This window comes from Entelurus aequoreus, linkage group LG03 (genome assembly GCF_033978785.1).
Source record: "Entelurus aequoreus isolate RoL-2023_Sb linkage group LG03, RoL_Eaeq_v1.1, whole genome shotgun sequence".
Classification (NCBI taxonomy): domain Eukaryota; kingdom Metazoa; phylum Chordata; class Actinopteri; order Syngnathiformes; family Syngnathidae; genus Entelurus; species Entelurus aequoreus.
This window is the reverse complement of record NC_084733.1, coordinates 30040138-30060674: the sequence shown is the minus strand read 5'-3', so window position 1 is coordinate 30060674 and position 20537 is coordinate 30040138. Positions and strand designations below refer to the sequence as shown.

Here is a 20537-nt window from a genome sequence, read left to right as displayed (position 1 = left end):
CACACACTAGGGTCAATATGATGATTAAAAGAAAAAGGCATTTGTAGAATGAGTGCCCGAGAGCTAATAAACGCCTTGCCTCTAAAAGACATATGGTATTGTCTGCAGTAATCTCTGCACATGGTCCAAAGCACTTGTCCTCTCCAGATCTCACTTCAGAGGATTAAAGGTTCTCACCGACTCCATCTGACTTTTTGACTGAAGTATGTGATCACATGGCCTTAATTTCCCTGACCACGTATATTTCAGGTTATGTTTTCAGCATGAATGAGCTGAGCGTATTTTAGATGATTATCCAGTTTGTGTCCGTGCTACGGGGCAACCTCCATGGTGCCTCCTAAACCCATCAAATACGCCAAAAGTCCACTTGGTTTATCATTCAAAGTAAGCTATTTTTGAGTGCGCATTTTAAATTTCGATGAGGAACTCTGAGGAGTACTTATTTAACAGTCAAAGTACAAACATTAATCATCCTACTTCTCCAGCCACAAGCGGTGTGCAGGTGTTGAACACTCAGCCATGGATACCAGCACCTCCCTGAAGATGACCTCCATGGCCGTCCAGAGCCTGTTCAGCTATGTGGAGGAGGAGAACTTGGCTGCCATCAAAGCTCATTTGGACAAGTTCAAAGATGTGGACAGCAGGAGTGATGTAAGTTGCAATAAATGTTCAGTTAGCTCGGACGAGCGTTGTCAAAATAGATAAACATTATATTGGATGCTACTGTGTGTGGTATACGTACATTGATTATTTGTTTGACATTTTCTGTTTACGTTTGGCCATGAAATGATTGATACCCGAGGGAAATTGGTGAGGTGTCAAAGACGGGAACAAACCAAATCTATAAATAGTGGCTAAATGGCGCGAGAACTGGAATAACAGTGGTTTTGTAGAATGTATTTTTCTCAAGACAAGTTTTGTGATGTCAGAATCTAAAATCTTGATGACATTGTTGTTTTCCATGTCTCTTCCTCTTTCAGAATGGTCAAACTCCACTGATGGTGGCGGCAGAGCAGGGCAATCTGGAGATAGTGCAGGAGCTCATCAGGAGAGGAGCAAACGTCAACTGTGATGACGTTGTAAGCTTGCATGCGTACCTGCACTTGTGTACACACTGCAATGAATTAAGTAGTAGTGCATTATTAGCATGCCACAGTTTTAGATAACGTCAGCCAATGAAAATGGATGCATCATTCTATTGAGAAGGTGGTCAGGTTGATGTATACCTTTTTTTTAACTTCACTAGTCCATCCTTCATGCACATGCATACAAACACATGTACTTTACATCATGCACATAAACACACATCAACATTAGCTCACCTATCCTGATATTACTTGCGACACACAATCATTTTTGTTGCTTTTGGCGCCTCTGTTTGACTCTTTGTCCCCCTCCATGAGCACTTGGCATGGTCAGTTGGTACACTCTGTGCTGCAGATATCTCAGACAGACACTCTTTCAGCAGGACAATGGACAATAGTTGAGGTTCCCATGGTAACATGATTTGCATCTGCACACAGGACTGTTGGACAGCTCTAATCTCGGCCTCCAAGGAGGGTCACATTCAAGTGGTGAAGGAACTGCTGGATAACGATGCCAACAAGGAAAACCGAGACATGGTGAGAAAGTTAACTGAAAGCAATGATGGGTAAAAGAGTAACAAATATAATTTTAATAATGTGCCATTCGTGTCTCAATTTAATTACTGCTAATGTGACGCCATGAGCATCCATCAGCCATTGAACAAGATTAATACTACTCGAAGTGGGATGGCTCTTTTCTTGTAGTAATCTTATTTATTATCTCTTAATGTTATCCCTATTGGACAGTGATATGATTTGCTTCTGGCATATAGACTTGCCAGAGACAAGGCAGCTCAAAGTAACGTCTGTGTGCCGTTCACCTGATCGCAATCATCATTTGTCACGTCCTCGAGGATTTTGCAATGTTGCGTTTGCTCTAATTCATGCAAATTCAGCCAATCCTCGTGACTTGCAACTTTTTCCTTTACCTGCTACTTCCTGGCACATTTTAGCCAATCAGCGTCATTTTTACCAATCATATTTGTCCAACTGTCTAATCCAGGCATGGGCAATTATTTTAACTCGGGGGCCACATTGAGAGAAAAAATGTTGCTGGGGGCAGGTGTTTATGTGTGTATAATTATATATGTATATATATATATATATATATATATATATATATATATATATATATATATATATATATATATATATATATATATATATATACATACATATATATAGTATGATATAGATCTGGCTGCTGAGTGCAGAGAGGCAGGGTGGTCCACTACCATCTACCCTGTGGTAGTAGGTAGTAGGTCCAAACATTGTTGATATGCGGTTGGTAGAGGAAGAACCCCCTGAGCAGAGCAGTACCCCCCTGGCATGTGAGCATGCTGAAAATAGACCTGCCAGCCCCCCAGTCACCAAGCAAACAGAAAAGAGGGAACCAGGAAGAAAGTGCACCATCAAGTGGCCTAGAGCAAGTGATGTGAAGACATGGCAGAAACTGGACTCAGACCTCAGTCTAGTGCTGGAGCACTCGCTACGTGGTAAAGTGGACAAGAAACTCAAACTTCTTGGGGACATCCTGTACGAGGAGTGCAAAGCTAGATTCGGTAGCCTCACCAAGAAGCAGCACAATCTACCCCCAAGAAAGGGCAGGAGGGAGGCTGAGATTGACGCCCTGGTGCAAGATCGGCGCCAGCTCCGCAGGAGATGGAGGAAAGCATCGGCAGAGGAGAAAGAAGGCCTGAAGGTGTTATGGGATGAGGTGAGACAGAAGCTGGGCAGCATGCGAAGAGCAGAACGTATTCGCAGACGCAGGAAAAGGAAAGGAGAAAGAAAGAGCTAGCTTCATGAGGAATACTTTCAAGCACGCCCGTCAGCTTCTGGAGGAGAAAAGAAGCGGGAAACTGGAAGCCACCAAGGAGGAGCTTGAGCAGTACATCAGGGGCCAATACAGCGACCCAAAGAGGAATGATCCGTTAGGTTCACCAGGATACGTCCCTCTTCCACCTCCTCCAACCACGCAGTTTGACGGCTGCCCTCCTCGACTGAGCGAGGTAAGAGCAGTCGTCAAGAAAGCGAGGTCAGCATCAGCTCCTGGGCCTAACGGAATCCCCTACAAGCTATACAAGAACTGCCCCCAAGTGCTGAAATGCTTGTGGAAGCTAATGAGCACAGCATGGAAGAATTTACTCATCCCGTCGGAGTGGCAGAGAGCTGTGGCAGTGTTTATTCCGAAGGAACAGGAGTCCCATAACATCAGTCAATTCAGGAGTATTGCTCTGTTGAATGTCGAGGGAAAGATCTTCTTTGCAGTCATGGCCAAGAGACTAACCTCTTACCTCACAAAGAATGGCTATATTGACACCAGCTGCCAGAAAGCAGGAGTACCAGGTTTTCCAGGATGCGTGGAGCATTCTTCAATGATTTGGGCACAGATCCAGAGGGCCAAGCAGGAGAAGAGCGACCTCCACGTGGTGTGGCTTGACCTTGCCAACGCTTATGGTTCTGTCCCGCACAAACTCATCCAGTTTGCATTGGAGTTCTTCCACGTCCCTGTTTCCATCATCAAATGGTAAGCAGCTACTTCAGGGACTTCCAGATGTGTTTCAGCCTCCAGGATTTTACAACAGGTTGGCAGCGTCTGGAAGTAGACATCGCCATGGGGTGTTCCATCTCCCCAGTCCTCTTTGTCGCAGCTTTTGAAATCTTCCTCCGCGGAGCCCGCCAGACTGTAGGAGGAATGAGGCTGCAGACAGGGCAGAGGCTTCCACCACTCCGAAGCTACATGGACGATGTCACTGTGGTGCTGCAAACAGCCCCATGCACGAGAAGATGTCTGAAGAGGCTGGATGAGCTAGTGACATGGGCACGGATGAAGATAAAACCCTCCAAGTCACGAAGCTTCTCCTTGCGCAAAGGCACCAGGAGCGACAAAACCATCTTTGTTGCAGGAGGTGAGCAAATCCCTCTACTGGTCAACCAGTCCATCCAAAGCCTGTGGAGGCAGTACAATGCGGACCTGTCGGACAAGCACGCAGGCAAGGCAGCACGGAAACAACTCTCAGAAGGCCTAGCGAGTATTAACAAGAGCCAGCTCCCCGGAAAGTACAAGTTGTGGTGCTACAACTTCACACTGTACCAAAGGGTTATGTGGCCACTGAAGATTTGTGAGATTCCATCCTCAACAGCCAACGGGTTGGACAGACTAGCCAACTCCTACATCCGAAAGTGGCTGGGCCTACCGCGTTGCTTCTCCGACACTGGCTTATTTGGGGAAACTTCGCTGCATCTGCCGATCCAGTCCATCACCCTGGGCTATAAGCAAGAGAAGGCCAGACTGGTTCTTGAGCTGGAAGAATCTTCAGATCCTACAGTGAGGAATGCATGTGTACCCACCCGAACAGGCCGGAAGTGGCAAGCAGGGCCAGAGGTCGCCAAGGCCATTGGCAGGCTCCAACACCAGGAGATAGTCGGCAGGGTGTAAGTGGGGAGAGCGGGGCTTGGCTGGGGTGATTCTCCACGCCTCTGGTCCAAGGCCACAAAGAGGGAACGCAGAGCCATGGTTGTGGAGGAGGTCTCAAGGGCAAACCAGGAGCAATATACTATCAAGGCCGTGTCTCAAGGTCGCCAAGGAAGATGGACCACTTGGGAAGGTACCATCAGCAGACCCATCAGCTGGGCCGACCTATGGAAGATGCCACAAGCCAGACTCAGCTTCCTACTCAGGGCAACTTATGACACCTTGCCATGCCCCAGAAACCTCCACCAGTGGTTCGGCCAGGAGGAGAGCTGTCCCCTGTGTGGTGCTCCCAACGCCAGCCTGCACCACTTCCTATCAGGCTGCAGGATCGCGCTGACACAGGGTCGCTACAGATGGCGGCATGATCAAGTCCTGAGGAAACTGGCCGAAGTCCTGGAGAGCAGTAGACAAGAGGCCAACAGCCAGCCCATAGCCAAGCAACTTCCTGTCATGTTTGTGAGGCCAGGGGAAGGCAAAGGAGACACCAGCCGACGAGGCCCCCGCAGTTTCCTCTCTCTGGCAAGGGACTGGAGTATGAGGGCTGACATCGGCAAACAGCTCCAGTTCCCCCATGAAATCACCACCACTTCACTCCGCCCAGACATCGTGCTGTGGTCTGCTGTTACCAAGGCTGCCATACTGATTGAGCTCACCATCCCCTGGGAGGAGGGAATCCAGGCAGCCTACGAGCGCAAAGCAGCCAAGTATGCAGATCTGGCTGCTGAGTGCAGAGAGGCAGGGTGGTCCACTACCATCTACCCTGTGGAAGTAGGCTGTCTGGGCTTCGTCGGTACATCAACTATAAGGCTGCTCCGAGATGTGGGAACGACTGGGGAAAGCTCCAAAGGGAAACTAAGGCCCTTGCTGAGGAAGCAGAAAAGGGAAGCTTCTGGTTGTGGCTGAGGAGGAGGGATAAGTACTGGGGGTCAAGGCAATAAGATGGGTCAGCTGCAGGGGGTGGCAGGGAGACGTCCCTGCCACCGCTCCGCCACCAGGAGGCGTTCCGGGGTTAAAGAGAGCGAAACTCCAATGAGCGGTGGTCCCCGGCTGATGACCCTGCAGCTGACCCAAGGCGCTGTAGGAGGCGCGTCAGGCATACTTGCCCAGCAGAAACAACACCATATCTGTACAATCAATATATATATATATATATATATATATATATATATATATATATATATATATATATATATATATATATATATATATATATATATATATACACATATATATACATATATATATATACACACATATATATATATGTATATATATATACATATACACATATATATACATATATATATATATATATATATATATATATATATATATATATATATATATATATATATATATATATATATATATATATACTACCGTTAAAGTTTGGGGTCACCCAAACAATTTTGTGGAATAGCCTTCATTTCTAAGAACAAGAATAGACTGTCGAGTTTCAGATGAAAGTTCTCTTTTTCTGGCCATTTTGAGCGTTTAACCCCACAAATGTGATGCTCCAGAAACTCAATCTGCTCAAAGGAAGGTCAGTTTTGTAGCTTCTGTAATAAGCTGAACTGTTTTCAGATGTGTGAACATGATTGCACAAGGGTTTTCTAATCATCAATTAGCCTTCTGAGCCAATGAGCAAACACATTGTACCATTAGAACACTGGAGTGATAGTTGCTGGAAATGGGCCTCTATACACCTATGTAGATATTGCACCAAAAACCAGACATTTGCAGCTAGAATAGTCATTTACCACATTAGCAATGTATAGAGTGTATTTCTTTAAAGTTAAGACTAGTTTAAAGTTATCTTCATTGAAAAGTACAGTCCTTCAAAAATAAGGACATTTCAATGTGACCCCAAACTTTTGAACGGTAGTGTATATATATATATATGTATGTATATATATATATATATATATATATATATATATATATATATATATATATATATATATATATATATATATATATATATATATATATATATATATACACTGCTCAAAAAAATTAAAGGAACACTTTGAAAACACATCAGATTTCAATGGTGAAAAAAAAAAGTCAGATATCTATACTGATATGGACAGTTTAATGTCTCAGGAACAAAAGGATGCCACATCTTTTGATGGAAATAAAAGTTTTCAGCCTACAGAGGGCTCAGTATATAGACACCCCAAAAATCAAAGTGAAAAAATGATGTGGCAGGCTCGTCCATTTTGCCTAAATTCAATTTCTGCAACTCAAAATTATTTTCAATATCTTGTGGGCCCCCACGTGCTTGTATGCATGCTTGACAACGTCGGGGCATGCTCCTAATGAGACGACGGATGGTGTCCTGTTGGATGTCCTCCCAGATCTGTCTATGGGCATCAGTGAGCTCCTGTAAAGTCTGAGGAGCAAACTGGCGGTGTCTGATGGACCGAAACATTATGTGTGTGTATATGTACCTGTATGTATGTATGTATGTATGTATGTATGTATGTATGTATGTATCAATCAATCAATCATAAATGGAGCTGTTTGGCCACAATACCCAGCAATATGTTTGGAGGAGAAAAGGTGAGGCCTTTAATTCCAGGAACACCAAGCCTACCGTCAAGCATGGTGGTGGTAGTGTATTGCTCTGGACTTGTTTTGCTGCCAATGGAACTGGTGCTTTACAGAGAGTAAATGGGACAATGAAAAAAGAGGACTACCTCCAAATTCTTCAGGACAACCTAAAATCATCAGCCCTGAGGTTGGGTCTTGGGCGCAGTTGGGTGTTCCAACAGGACAATGATCCCCAAACACACGTCAAACGTGGTAACAGAATGGCTAAATCAGGCTAGACTTAAGGTTTTAGAATGGCCTTCCCAAAGTCCTGACTTAAACATGTGGATAATGCTGAAGAAACAAGTCCATGTCATAAAACCAACAAATTTATCTGAACTGCACCAATTTTGTCAAGAGGAGTGGTGAAAATTCAATCAGAAGCTTGCCAGAAGCTTGTGGATGGCTACCAAAAGCGCCTTATTGCAGTGAAACTTGCCAAGGACATGTAACCAAATATTAACATTGCTGTATGTATACTTTTGACCCAGCAGATTTGGTCACATTTTCAGTAGACCCATAATAAATTCATAAAAGAAACAAACTTCATGAATGTTTTTTGTGACCAACAAGAATGTGCTCCAATCACTCTATCACAAAAAAATAAGAGTTGTAAAAATTATTGGAAACTCAAGACAGCCATGACATTATGTTCTTTACAAGTGTATGTAAACTTTTGACCACGGTTAGGGTTAGACAAATATTTGTATTTATGTGTGTTCTCTAATTAGGGAGGGTGGACTTCTCTCATGTGGGCCGCCTATAAAGGTCGTACAGATGTAGCACAAATGCTCCTGGATAAAGGAGCTAACCCTAACATCACCGGCCAGGTACCTTTCTGCTTTCATATTGTACTTAATCATTAAGTATGGCATCTGCTTTAGAGTAACCCTCATGGTTTTTCCCCAACAGTATAGCGTCTACCCCATCATTTGGGCAGCAGGTCGAGGTCATGCTGAGATTGTCCACCTTCTGCTGCAGCACGGAGCCAAAGTCAACTGCTCGGATAAGGTAACAACCTATCATTGACATACAGTAAAAATGTTCGTACTTCATGTTGATCATTGTGTTTTCTTTTTGCAGTATGGCACTACCCCGCTGATCTGGGCTGCCAGGAAAGGTCACTACGACAGTGTGATGCACCTTCTAGCCAATGGAGCCGACGTGGACCAGGAAGGAGCTGTAAGTAGAATATGACCAGTGAGTTATGGCTGCATCACTTTGTATAGTGCATCACACTGTAAAGACTGAGACACTTATTGTATGTCAGAGGTCTCAAACTCAATTTACCTGGGGGCCGATGGAGGTAGTCAGTGTGAGGCTGGGCCGCACTAAGGTCTCATTCACACTGCAGGTGAATTCCGATTTATTTGCCCATAAATATGCAACCTGTATCGAATATTTTCAAGGCACTGTGAGCAGTGCAATTCCAAATATTTCATATGCGACTCAGGCCCCTTTCGTATGTGGAAATAAATTGGATATATAGGAAATGTGTCCTCAATCTAAACGCTCCCGCGCTCAGGTCGCATTCATCCGTCAAGAACATCATCAAAAAGCAATAAGCATCATACATTTTTCGCCAAAATAGATGGTTACAAAATAAATAGTTGACAACATAGCAGATAACAGGTGAAAATAACATGTTTAGGAACTCACATGAAAGTTCCACCACTCCTGTCTCCGACTGATCGCCCACAGACATGCTCTTTAAGCAAACATCAAAGCAAAATATCTCATAAAACTGCCAGAGCTAAAATACTAGTTTTTTTTCTTCTTAATCTTCTACGTGAAATAATATGGTTCCGAAAATGTTGACTTTGATTGCACAAAATCCTTGAAATGGCCACAAATGCCCCAGTACCGAGACCTGGAAAAACACTGTGTGTTTCCTTCCTATGCCGAGTGACGGCAACCACTGAACCACATCATTATCGTTGTCTACACTGGAACTAATCATTCACAATCATCACTTTACTTTTAATGGACGTTTTACTTATAAACAAGGAGAAAATACCTTCATGAAGTTGGACTGTGCAACTTCTGATTGAGTCGCGGCCGAGGACACTATTATTTTCAACGCTATTCGGCCATGACTCTACGTGCCACAAACAATGGGCTTGTCGCCACAACATATTAAATCAAACCAAATCAAAGTTTTTTTTATAAAGCGCTGTTAATACATACAATAAATGCTGTACCAAGTGCTTTATAGACTTGGCTTTATAGACAATGCCCCAATGACCCACCTCCCCATCACGCACACACACACCCAGTACAGTAAATATATATTAAATACATTGAACTAAATAGAATATAGCATAACTAATAGGTAGGGATGTCTGATAATATCGGACTGACGATATTATTGGCCGATAAATGCTTTTAAATGTAATATCGGAAACTATTGGTATCAGTTTCAAAATTATCGGTATCGGTTTCAAAAAGTAAAATGTATGACTTTTTAAAACGCCACTGTGTACACGGACATAGAGAGAAGTACCGGGCACCAATAAACCTTAAAGGCGCTGCCTTTGCGTGCCGGCCCAGTCACATATTATCTACGGCTTTTCACACACACAAGTGAATGGAAGCCATACTTGGTCAACAGCCATACAGGTCACACTGAGAGTGGCCGTATAAAGAACTTTAACACTGTAACAAATATGCGCCACACTGTGAACCCACACCAAGCAAGAATGACAAACACATTGCGGGAGAACATCCGCACCGTAACACAACATAAACACAACAGAACAAATACCTGGAACCCCTTGCAGCACTAACTCTTCCAGGACGCTACAATATACACCCCCCGCTACCCCCTAGCCTTCCCACCCCCCACCTCAACCCCGCCCAACTCAACCTCCTCATGCTCTCTCAGGGAGAGCATGTCCCAAATTCTAAGCTGCTGTTTTGAGGCATGTTAAAAAAAAGAATGCACTTTGTGACTTCAATAATAAATATGGCAGTGCCATGTTGGCATTTTTTTCCATAACTTGAGTTGATTTATTTTGGAAAACCTTGTTACATTGTTTAATGCATCCAGCGGGGCATCACAACAAAATTAGGCACAATAATGTGTTAATTCCACGACTGTATATATCGGTATCGGTTGATATCGGAATCGGTAATTAAGAGTTGGACAATATCGGAATATCGGATATCGGCAAAAAAGCCATTATCGGACATCTCTACTAAAAAGAAAAAAGTAAAAAAAATGACTTCACTAAAACGTATAAATATTAGGTAAAAGCCAGAACAAAAAGGTGGGCCTAAGCCAGCTATTAAAAAACATGAACGTTCTCTGCAGCCCTGGGGTTCGCCAGCAAGCTGTTACATAGATGGGGGTCCATAATAGTGGAAAGATGCCATCCCGTGACTTTGTGTCCTGAATTAGGAGGCTACTGCCGGAGGATTTCATGGTCGGCAAAGGTTGTTAGGGTAAAAGCAAATCTGAAAGATAAGAAGGCCTAATACCATAAAAAGTATTTATAAACCATTAAGTAGAACCTTAAAATTTATCCTGAAACACACGGGGAGCCAATGCCGTGATTTTAAAACTGGTGGAATGGGTCTGTGGCCCACAAAATATGGGCCCGTGACCACAAGTTATGGGGTTTGGGTCCACAAAATATGGCCCTGCAGTCCACAAAATAATGGCAACCAAGCCGCATGTATTTGTTTTATAGTTCGCAGTCAGGGTTTTTGTCACAATTAAATGATTTAAGGGTGTTACTAGTATTTTACTTTACGTTTACCTCTCTGGTGTTGTTAAATGACATAGCCAACATATTAAAAATAAAATCTACAACCAAACTACAGCATTTTTGAGTTATTTTTTTCTTGTCTTTTCCAGAACTCCATGACAGCTTTGATTGTAGCAGTGAAAGGCGGCTACACCGAAGTCGTCAAGGAGCTGTTGAAGAGGAACCCAAATGTCAACATGACCGACAAGGACGGCAACACGGCGCTGGCCATCGCCGCCAAGGAAGGTCACACAGAGATTGTCCAGGACCTGCTGGATGCCGGCACCTATGTCAACATCCCTGACAGGGTGAGGCCCGTTTGACACAAATGTTTTTAGAAGTAGGTCCGCATAGGAAAACAATTCCCTTTTGGCTGTTTTTCCCTGCAGAGTGGGGAGACCATGCTGATTGGTGCAGTAAGAGGAGGTCATGTGGAGATTGTTCAAGCTTTGCTGAACAAATATGCAGATATTGACGTCAGGGGCCAGGTAGGAACTCTTTTTCCCACTATTATTGCTGATCCTTACAAGCAAGCAGGAGGCCTGTTTGTGTTCATAATCTCCCTGCAGCTCAATACTGTTTACTTTGCTCAGGTGTTACTACTCAAGTGAACTTATAGCCACAGCTCAGAGTTCATGCAAATATTTTGGCCCTGAAAAAGATAGGACAGCAGGGCTATTCGAGTAAGCGGGGCTGCAGCTATCGATTATTATTGAAATCAAGAAATCTATCGATTCATTTGTTTGATTAATCGAGTAATAGGATAAAAAACATTGCGTATTTTAGAGAAAATAGTTGAAATATACACATTTTTCATTGCCATCTAACTTTTTCTCGTTGCCTTTAACACTTCTGTACAAAAAAAGCCTACGGAGCAAACTACACTACTGATGTCAATCCTACTGGTGCTCACTGAGCTGAAGTTCTAAAACAGAAGTTTTCAACGTTTTCCAGGCCCCAAACTGAAGCAGAGCTGGAGTGAAGTCCCCTACTTTTATATGTTTTAAATTAAGCCATTACCATAACCTTAACACCTCAAACATAATGTAATGTAACATCTCAGAGCAGGGAAGTATTTTATCAACGCCTGTATTTTTTAAGTCTTTAAGAACTCAACTATGAGTGCAATGTAAGGTGAAATGCAGGTATGTCATCTTCATGTAAAGACCACACAGATCTATCACTGTGTCTATTAATTACAATTACACTCGGCTGGAAAGTATATTTATATATGGCATTCATGTGCAGAGCAATACCTTCTACATGATATATCATATCAAATATATCATATAAATCAATACAATCAATAAGCATGTTAAATGGGTGTGCATTTTGTAACAATAACAATTGTTATTTGTGTTCATGTTGCACACAGACGTATCTGAGTGACGGACAGGGAGCCATATTGAGTGTTGCGATACCGATGTATGTGTGTGTACTGTGTATTTTATAAATAAAAAGACTCTGCGAGCAAGTATAACGCTCGATTATGCAGTTTGCAGACAGAACAAACTGAAATACATTTTAGCCAAATGTGTTTTAATGCCTCGCAAACGCGGCGCAATGGAGTGACGTCGGATGGCAACCAGTCACAGCGGATGCTATCTTGCTTCAAAGCAACTTCATGGATTATTATATTACTTCAATTTTTCACTTTTTTGAGTGAATTAATATTGGCCTGTGGATTAATGGATCGCTAGGAGGACGGTTGATAAAACGTGGTCGTGACTCGTCGTGAGTAAAGTGCGTTTACTGCAAACTGACACAATGTGTGTGACTTTGAGGAACTATTGAAGAGTAAATATTGTTGTGTAGTGTTGCTTCCTTATTTGTCTTTATTCAAAGCTAAATTTAGTGTGTAGCAGTGGCAGCTGAACTGCATGTGACAGCGTGTCATAATTACGTCGGTCAGCTGGAACAAAAAATACAGATAGCAGTATCATTAGTCCAGAAACTTCACGGTCCTGATGGACTGACCTAATTAGGAACTGGTACCAAAAAATGCAGGTATTCTGTATACATCCCTAGTCGTATCTACCTTCTTTAACCCCTGTTGTGGTCTTTCAAGCATCCCTACCTTTTTGAAATATTGTCCCTAGCTAATCAGGAAGGATAACCTCCTCTTCTTCTACCAGATCTTGTAACAGCACCAAATCAACGACCACTCTAGCTTTCATGAACATTAACAATGTTTGTCTTTCATAAGGGTTGATCGTGATAGTCAGGAAATAGGGAACAAATTCATGTCTATTATTTGTGGCCGTTTGATTCTCATATTTTTTTGCTCGCTTTTTATATTCATTGGTGAAGTTTGTAAATTTAACTTACAAGGTAGTTGCACAAACAGCAATGTGGCGCACACAGGCGACTGTCTCCCTCTGCTGTGCGTGCTGCAACTACAGCATTTCTGGAGCGATCTTTTGTTCACAGCCCATTTGTGTTTTCACAACAGTGTGTTGGATATATATTTGAAGACGTTTATCCCGTCAAATGCAGACTTTTTAGTTTTTTCTAAAACTAAAGGACATGTATATCCTGTTTGTCTTTAAAGATAAAATCAAATCCCCAGAGGGTAACATTTAAAAAATAAAAATACATACCGTATTTTTCGGACTATAAGCCAAACCTACTAAATTTTAGAAGAAAAAAAGATTTGTTCATATATTAGCTGCAACGGACTATAAGCCGCAGATACATACCGGTACGTTGTGAAATTAGATATTTACATAGAAAGACTTTGTAAATGTTTATTTGCATACTTTAATTGTTTCCAAACAGTGCCTGTAACTAGGCAGTAAATGTCTGATCAAACAAAACAGAAAAGTCATTGATGTCTTATTCATCTTTTAAGAGATGAATAAGATTTACTCCTTTTTAGTAAGGTTCAAGATGTTTATCAGGATTATTCTTCCTTGTACTTTGTAAACACTTTTACTTTTAACAGTTTTTTAAAGTGGATTGTTTTAGTACATAGTTTGATTATTTTGCCTAATCCATTCCATGATTAGCCGTTAGCAAAGAAAAATCCATAGATTAGCCGCACCTTTGTATAAACCACAGAGTTCAAAGCTTGGGAAAAAAACTTGCAGATCTCCCTTTTCACTGACCCCTTGTTGACAACCACTGTTCTAAAAGATGTGCTGAAGTCTAAACATTTAGCAACTATTCTGGCATAGTTTTGCGAAAAATGTCTAGTTTTTGAGGTTCCACTGTACTTTGCAGATAAACGCCAAATAGCTTCAGGATTTCAAAATATTTTTTTTCCAACATCAGGATGGTAAGACGGCACTCTACTGGGCGGTAGAGAAAGGTAACGCCACCATGGTGAGAGACATCCTGCAGTGTAATCCTGACACTGAGAGCTGCACCAAGGTATGACATTCCACATCTGCGTAGCATGTTCTTCCTCTGTGCCATGTTTCTCAGTAGTTAATTGTGTATGATGCTCATTTAGGAGGGAGAAACACCACTTATCAAAGCCACCAAAATGAGAAACATTGAGATTGTAGAGTTGCTGTTGGACAAAGGTGCCAAGGTGTCAGCTTTGGACAAGGTAAAGACTTCACTAAATGTTTACTTTCACTTTGAAGTCATCTTTTATCTTTGGCCTTCTTTTTTAACCAAACAGAAAGGCGACACTCCTCTTCACATCGCCATCAGGGGGAGGAGCCGAAAACTGGCCGAGCTGCTGCTGAGGAACCCCAAAGATGGCCGCCTGCTTTACCGCCCAAACAAGGCTGGGGAGACGCCGTACAACATAGACTGCACCCACCAGAAAAGCATCCTGACGCAAATATTTGGCGCCAGTACGCCACTTTCTAACTTGTTGTTCCTGGTTTAAAGAAATGGACCGAAACATTAACTGTTTTGTCTTTCAGAGCACCTCTCTCCCACTGAGTCTGACGGGGACATGTTGGGTTACGACCTCTATAGCAGCGCTCTCGCCGACATCCTCAGCGAACCCACAATGCAGCCACCCATCTGTGTTGGTCTGTACGCGCAGTGGGGCAGCGGGAAGTCGTTCCTTCTTAAGAAACTGGAGGGTATGTACTCCCGCTGTATGAATCAAAAGGTTGAAAAAAAATTACCTGACAGGGCTTCTCCATCCTCTCCCCTACAGATGAAATGAAGACATTTGCCGGCCAGCAGATCGAGCCGCTGTTCCAGTTCTCATGGCTGGTGGTCTTCCTCACCCTTCTGCTGTGTGGCTCAGTGGCCGTCATCCTGGGCTTTACTGTTGATCACAAGCTGGCCATTGCTGTTTCGCTCAGCTTTCTCGCCTTGCTTTACATCTTCTTCGGTAAAAAAATAAAATAAATAATAATCGAACTATGATTGAAGATTTCCAATGTGTGAATCTTTGTTGCTCACTAGAGGGCGCCATGACACAACAAACTGATGGGTTTTCCTCTCAAAACAACTTTTTTAGATGCAAACTCATAACAAATCCTCTGTACAACAAATTTTAATCTGAATTTGATATAATATGAATGTTACAAATATGAAAGTTTTTCAATCACTTCTTGTCTCAACTTTTGCTCTTTGTCTTTGTTGCAGTTTTGGTGTACTTTGGAAGCCGACGCGAGAGAGAGAGTTGGAACTGGGCCTGGGTCATCAGCACCCGCCTGGCCCGCCAAATTGGCTACCTGGAGCTCCTGCTCAAACTGATGTTTGTCAACCCCCCCGAACTGCCTGAGCAAACCACCCGTGCGCTACCTGTCAGGTGACATTGACACACAAGACTGCACCAAATCTCTTTTTAAGTTGTCTATTAATAAAGAGGTGTGTTTCTTCTCTTATACCTGTCAGGTTCTTGTTCACGGATTACAATCGCCTGTCGAGTGTTGGAGGTGAGACCTCCATGGCCGAGATGATTGCCACGCTGTCAGACGCTTGTGAAAGGGAGTTTGGCTTCATGGCCACTCGGCTGTTCAGGGTTTTCAAGAATGATGAGATTCAAGGTGACTTAAATAAAATAAAATTGTTACAAAATTAACATAATTTGGGATCTGCAGGTACAACCTGTTGCTGTAGCTAAACAGCAATAAGCCAAATAGGGCTAGATATGACGACTAGTGTTTAATCCCACATTACATCAATAAGTGGTTGATGATGTTGTAAATAAAGTGAACTATCTTACTCATGTCCGCCGACCCAACAGGTAAAAAGTGGAAGAAGACCTGTTGCGTGCCATCCTTTGTTCTGTTTGCCGTGACACTTTGCTGCCTCATTGCCGGCCTAGCCCTGCTAGCTATATTTAAGGTGGGTTAAAGCAGTTCAAATTGCCAGAAAAAATGGTCACGGAAATGTTGCTTCACGGATCCCATGCTGACTTGTTTATGTTCAATTTTTGAGGTGGACGCTGAGAACTTGACCGTAAATGCAGTGCTGATAGCCATGGCCAGCGTGGTAGGCTTGGCCTTGCTCCTCAACTGTAAGACCTGGTGGCAGGTGGGCGACTCTGTCCTCAACTCCCAGAGGAAACGCCTGCACAGGGCGGCCAACAACTTGCACCAGCTCAAGAGTGAGGGGTTTATGAAGGTACAACAATAGAGCAATTGCTACTCATCATAAGGCGGAAATAAGCTTTTGCGTTTCTCTGACGATGTTGTTGTTGACTAGCTATTAGCTTCCTCCTGTGTGTAGTAGTTGAAGTAAACAATCACGACTAAGGCTTCAGAGGGAGTCATGTGACGCGAGAGCATATTTCAGCCTTTCATTTAATGGTCAAAAAGATTACCAACACTTTGTTGTGTAATGTTTTAGTCAGAAATTTGTCATTAAATTCTTAACGAGGACCTATTATTCTCATGGTCGGCTCTTTATACTAAATGTTTTGACTTCAATAGAGCAGCTCCATAGGATTTACTTGCACAGAAATGTTAGAAAAATGTTATTTTCTGCATTCCGTGATAACGGTCTGAGTAAATAACTCCACCCATCGACCCCCTTCTATGTACTCCGTGATGACTGGACACACTCCCAAGGACTTCCGAAAGGCTGACCACCGCTAACAAACCCCACCTCTAACACTGTGTAATCTTTGTTTACAGCAGGGCAGCGCACAGCGATATACACTGAACAAAAATATAAAGGCAACACTTTTGTTTTTGCTCCCATTTTTCATGAGTTGAACTCAAAGATCTAAACCTCTTATTATATACACAAAATACCAATTCCTCTGAAATATTATTCACAAATCTGTTTAAAACTGTGCAAGTGAGAATTTCTTCTATGCCAAGATAATCCATCCCACCTCACAAGTGTGGCATATCAAGATGCTGATTAAACAACATGATTATTGCGCAGGTGTGCCTTAGGCTGCCCACAATAAAAGGCCACTCTGAAATGTGCAGTTTTATCACACAGCACAATGCCACAGATGTTGCAACTTTTGAGGGAGCGTGCAGTTGGCATTTTGACTGCAGGAATGTCAACCAGAGCTGTCGCCCGCAAATTGAATGTTCATTTCTCTACCATAAGCCGTCTCCAAAGTCGTTTCAAATAATTTGGCAGTACATTCAACCGGTCTCACAACAGCAGACCACATGTAACCACACCAGCCCAGGTCCTCCACATTCAGCAGGTACACCTCAATGATCGTCTGAGACCAGCTGCAACAATTGGTTTGATCGTCTGAGACCAGCTGCAACAATTGGTTTGCATGACCAAATAATTTCTGCACAAACTGTGAGAAACCGTCTCAGGAAAGCTCATCTGCATGCTCATCGTCCTCGTCGGGGTCTCGACCTGACTGCAGTTTGTCATCGTAACCAACTTGATCGGGCAAATGCTCACATTCGATGGCGTCTGGCACGTTGGAGAGGTGTTCTCTTCACAGGTGAATCCCGGTTTTCACTGTTCAGGGCAGATGGCAGACAGTGTAAGTGGCGTCGTGTGGGAGAGCTGCTGATGTCAACGTTGTGAATCGAGTGGCCCATGGTGGGGGTGGGGTTATGGTATGGGCAGACATGTGTTATGGACAACGAACGCAAGTGCATTTTATTGGCGGCATTTTGAATGCACAGAGATACCTTGACAAGATCCTGAGGCCAATTGTTGTGCCATTCACCCAAGACCATCACGTCATGTTGCAGCATGACAATGCATGGCCCCATGTTGCAAGGATCTGTACACAATTCCTGGAAGCTGAAAACATCTCAATTCTTGCATGGCCAGCATACTCATCGGACATGTCACCCACTGGGCCTTTTTGGAATGCTGTGGATCGGCATTTACGACAGCATGTTCCACTTCCTGCCAATATCCATCAACTTTGCATAGCCATTGAAGAGGAGTGGACCAACATTCCATAGGCCACAATCAACAACCTGATCAACTCTATGCGAAGGAGATGTGTTGCACTGTGTGAGGCAAATTATAGTCACACCAGATACTGACTGCTTTTCTGACCCCCAGACCCCCAATAAGGAAAAACTGCACATTTCAAATTGGCCTATAAATGTGGCCAGCCGCAATCACGCTGTTTAATCAGTATCTTGATATGCCACTCCTGTGAGGTAGAATGGATTATCTTGGCAAAGAATAAGTGCTCACTAACACAGATTTAGACAGATTTGTGAACAATATTTGAGAGGTAATTGTGGTATATCTCACTCTCAGTAACAGTGAATTAGTACACTTTGCCTGACAAAACTGTGCTTCAAAATTGCACCTTATCTGCATGTGTCACCAATAATTCAAACCTAAAAAAGAAAAATTGCAGTAAAAAGCCGTAATAGTTCAGTATTCAAGTATGGTGATAGTACAATCAGGAAGCCATGCACACTTGCCACTACAAAACCTATGAATAATAACCAAAAGTAAAATAACAGGCATACATCCACTATATAGCGCAGTGATAACAAACAATACATTGGAGGCAGCATCCGCAGGTAACATATTTCACACATAACTCATAAATTCTCTGTAATTGTTGGTCCAAAGCTAATGAGGATTTTGGCAAAATTAGGTTTATGTTTTTTTGGTCGTCCTGTGTATTTTTGTTTTGTTTATTGTGCCGTCGGGGGCGTGTTCCACAACCTGCTGGTCACTAAACACTGCATGTATGTACAGTCGAGTGCATCAAATACGGATGTATAATGGCCACAAAATTATATATTGATAAAATAAAATAATATTTTCTTGAAAGTTTATGAGCTGAAGTATGTTAAGAACTATATTTACACTTATTGCTTTGGTTTATTTCGTCAGGAAAGCAATGCATCCAGGCACAGCCACACACGTACTCGGTGTCCAACATGGGGCCTGTTGTTTAGTTGTACATGCTATGCTCTTATGCACAGCTCGAGCGCAAACAAGAATTTCACAGGGCTCTAAATGCATTATTTTTTTATTTTTTTTTCAATCAATCAATCAATCAATCAATCAATGTTTATTTATATAGCCCTAAATCACAAGTGTCTCAAAGGGCTGTACAAGCCACAACGACATCCTCGGTGTCGAGTGGGTCTGACATAATATTGTGAAAGTCCAACACATCAGCGAAAGTCCAGTCCATGGTGGGGCCAGCGGGAACCATCCCGAGCGGAGACGGGTCAGCAGCGTAGAGATGTCCCCATCTGATGGACAGGCTAGCGGTCCACCCCGGAGCAGAGTAGAAAAGAAAAGAAAAGAAACGGCAGATCAACTGGTCTAAAAACACTTTCATGTCGTTTAACACGACTATCAGACATTTTAATAACATTTAAAAAGTGAAGTGAAGTGAATTACATTTATATAGCGCTTTTTCTCAAGTGACTCAAAGCGCTTTACATAGTGAAACCCAATATCTAAGTTACATTCAAACCAGTGTGGGTGGCACTGGGAGCAGGTGGGTAAAGTGTCTTGCCCAAGGACACAACGGCAGTGACTAGGATGGCGGAAGCGGGGATCGAACCTGCAACCCTCAAGTTGCTGGCACGGCCGCTCTACCAACCGAGCTATACCGCCCCACATCAAACATAAAAATACTTTATCCACCATTTACACGAAAAATGTTGTTGTGGCTGTTCCCTTGTCGATAACCTGCATTTGTTCTTGTCACGTCAGGTTTTAAAGCACGAAGTGGAGCTAATGTCAAAGATGGCCAAGACCATTGATGGCTTCACCCAGAACCAGACGCGAATGGCGGTCATTATAGATGGGCTGGATGCCTGTGAACAGGACAAAGTGTTGCAGATGCTGGACACGGTATGTTACTTCAAGAATATTTGTTGATTTTCCGTGTCTTTGAACGCACACACACACACACACACACACACACACACACACACACACACACACACACACACACACACACACACACACACACGCACACACACACACATAACATCCTTGTTGTTCCCAGCTGCTGCAGCTAACCTTTTACTTTCCCTTCCCACTACCAGCTGCTCTAATAGAATTACCTTAACCTTTATCCAAATGTTATTATTTTGTGAAGCCATCTCAAAGTAGAATGCAACCTAATGTGTGCTAATGCAATATTCTCATCTGCGTTAATGTTTGAAGCAAATGTGTATATTATGGAATTCATGTGATGTTGTTGATAGCTGCTGCTGAGGTTCTTCCTCTTGTGTGGAGTGTGAGGCTAAATGGTCAGGGGTTAACAAACCATGATGTCCCATGATGCTA

At 42.9% G+C, this 20537-nt stretch overlaps 1 protein-coding gene across 3 annotated transcripts in view; it reads left to right on the top strand.

Annotated features, from left to right (window-relative positions):
• kidins220a (kinase D-interacting substrate 220a) overlaps window positions 1-20537 on the top strand; it is a 102135-nt gene that overhangs the window by 16658 nt on the left and 64940 nt on the right. For all 3 annotated transcript variants that reach the window (XM_062041586.1, XM_062041585.1, XM_062041584.1), the window contains exons 2-19: window positions 486-651; window positions 981-1079; window positions 1524-1622; window positions 7887-7985; window positions 8068-8166; window positions 8239-8337; window positions 11015-11212; window positions 11294-11392; window positions 14178-14276; window positions 14359-14457; window positions 14533-14710; window positions 14783-14947; window positions 15025-15204; window positions 15462-15627; window positions 15714-15865; window positions 16066-16166; window positions 16260-16445; window positions 19956-20096. In XM_062041586.1, the coding sequence (XP_061897570.1) occupies window positions 520-651; window positions 981-1079; window positions 1524-1622; window positions 7887-7985; window positions 8068-8166; window positions 8239-8337; window positions 11015-11212; window positions 11294-11392; window positions 14178-14276; window positions 14359-14457; window positions 14533-14710; window positions 14783-14947; window positions 15025-15204; window positions 15462-15627; window positions 15714-15865; window positions 16066-16166; window positions 16260-16445; window positions 19956-20096 (2391 nt within the window). In that variant the 5' untranslated portion in view covers window positions 486-519. The remainder of the gene's footprint in view (window positions 1-485; window positions 652-980; window positions 1080-1523; window positions 1623-7886; window positions 7986-8067; window positions 8167-8238; window positions 8338-11014; window positions 11213-11293; window positions 11393-14177; window positions 14277-14358; window positions 14458-14532; window positions 14711-14782; window positions 14948-15024; window positions 15205-15461; window positions 15628-15713; window positions 15866-16065; window positions 16167-16259; window positions 16446-19955; window positions 20097-20537) is intronic.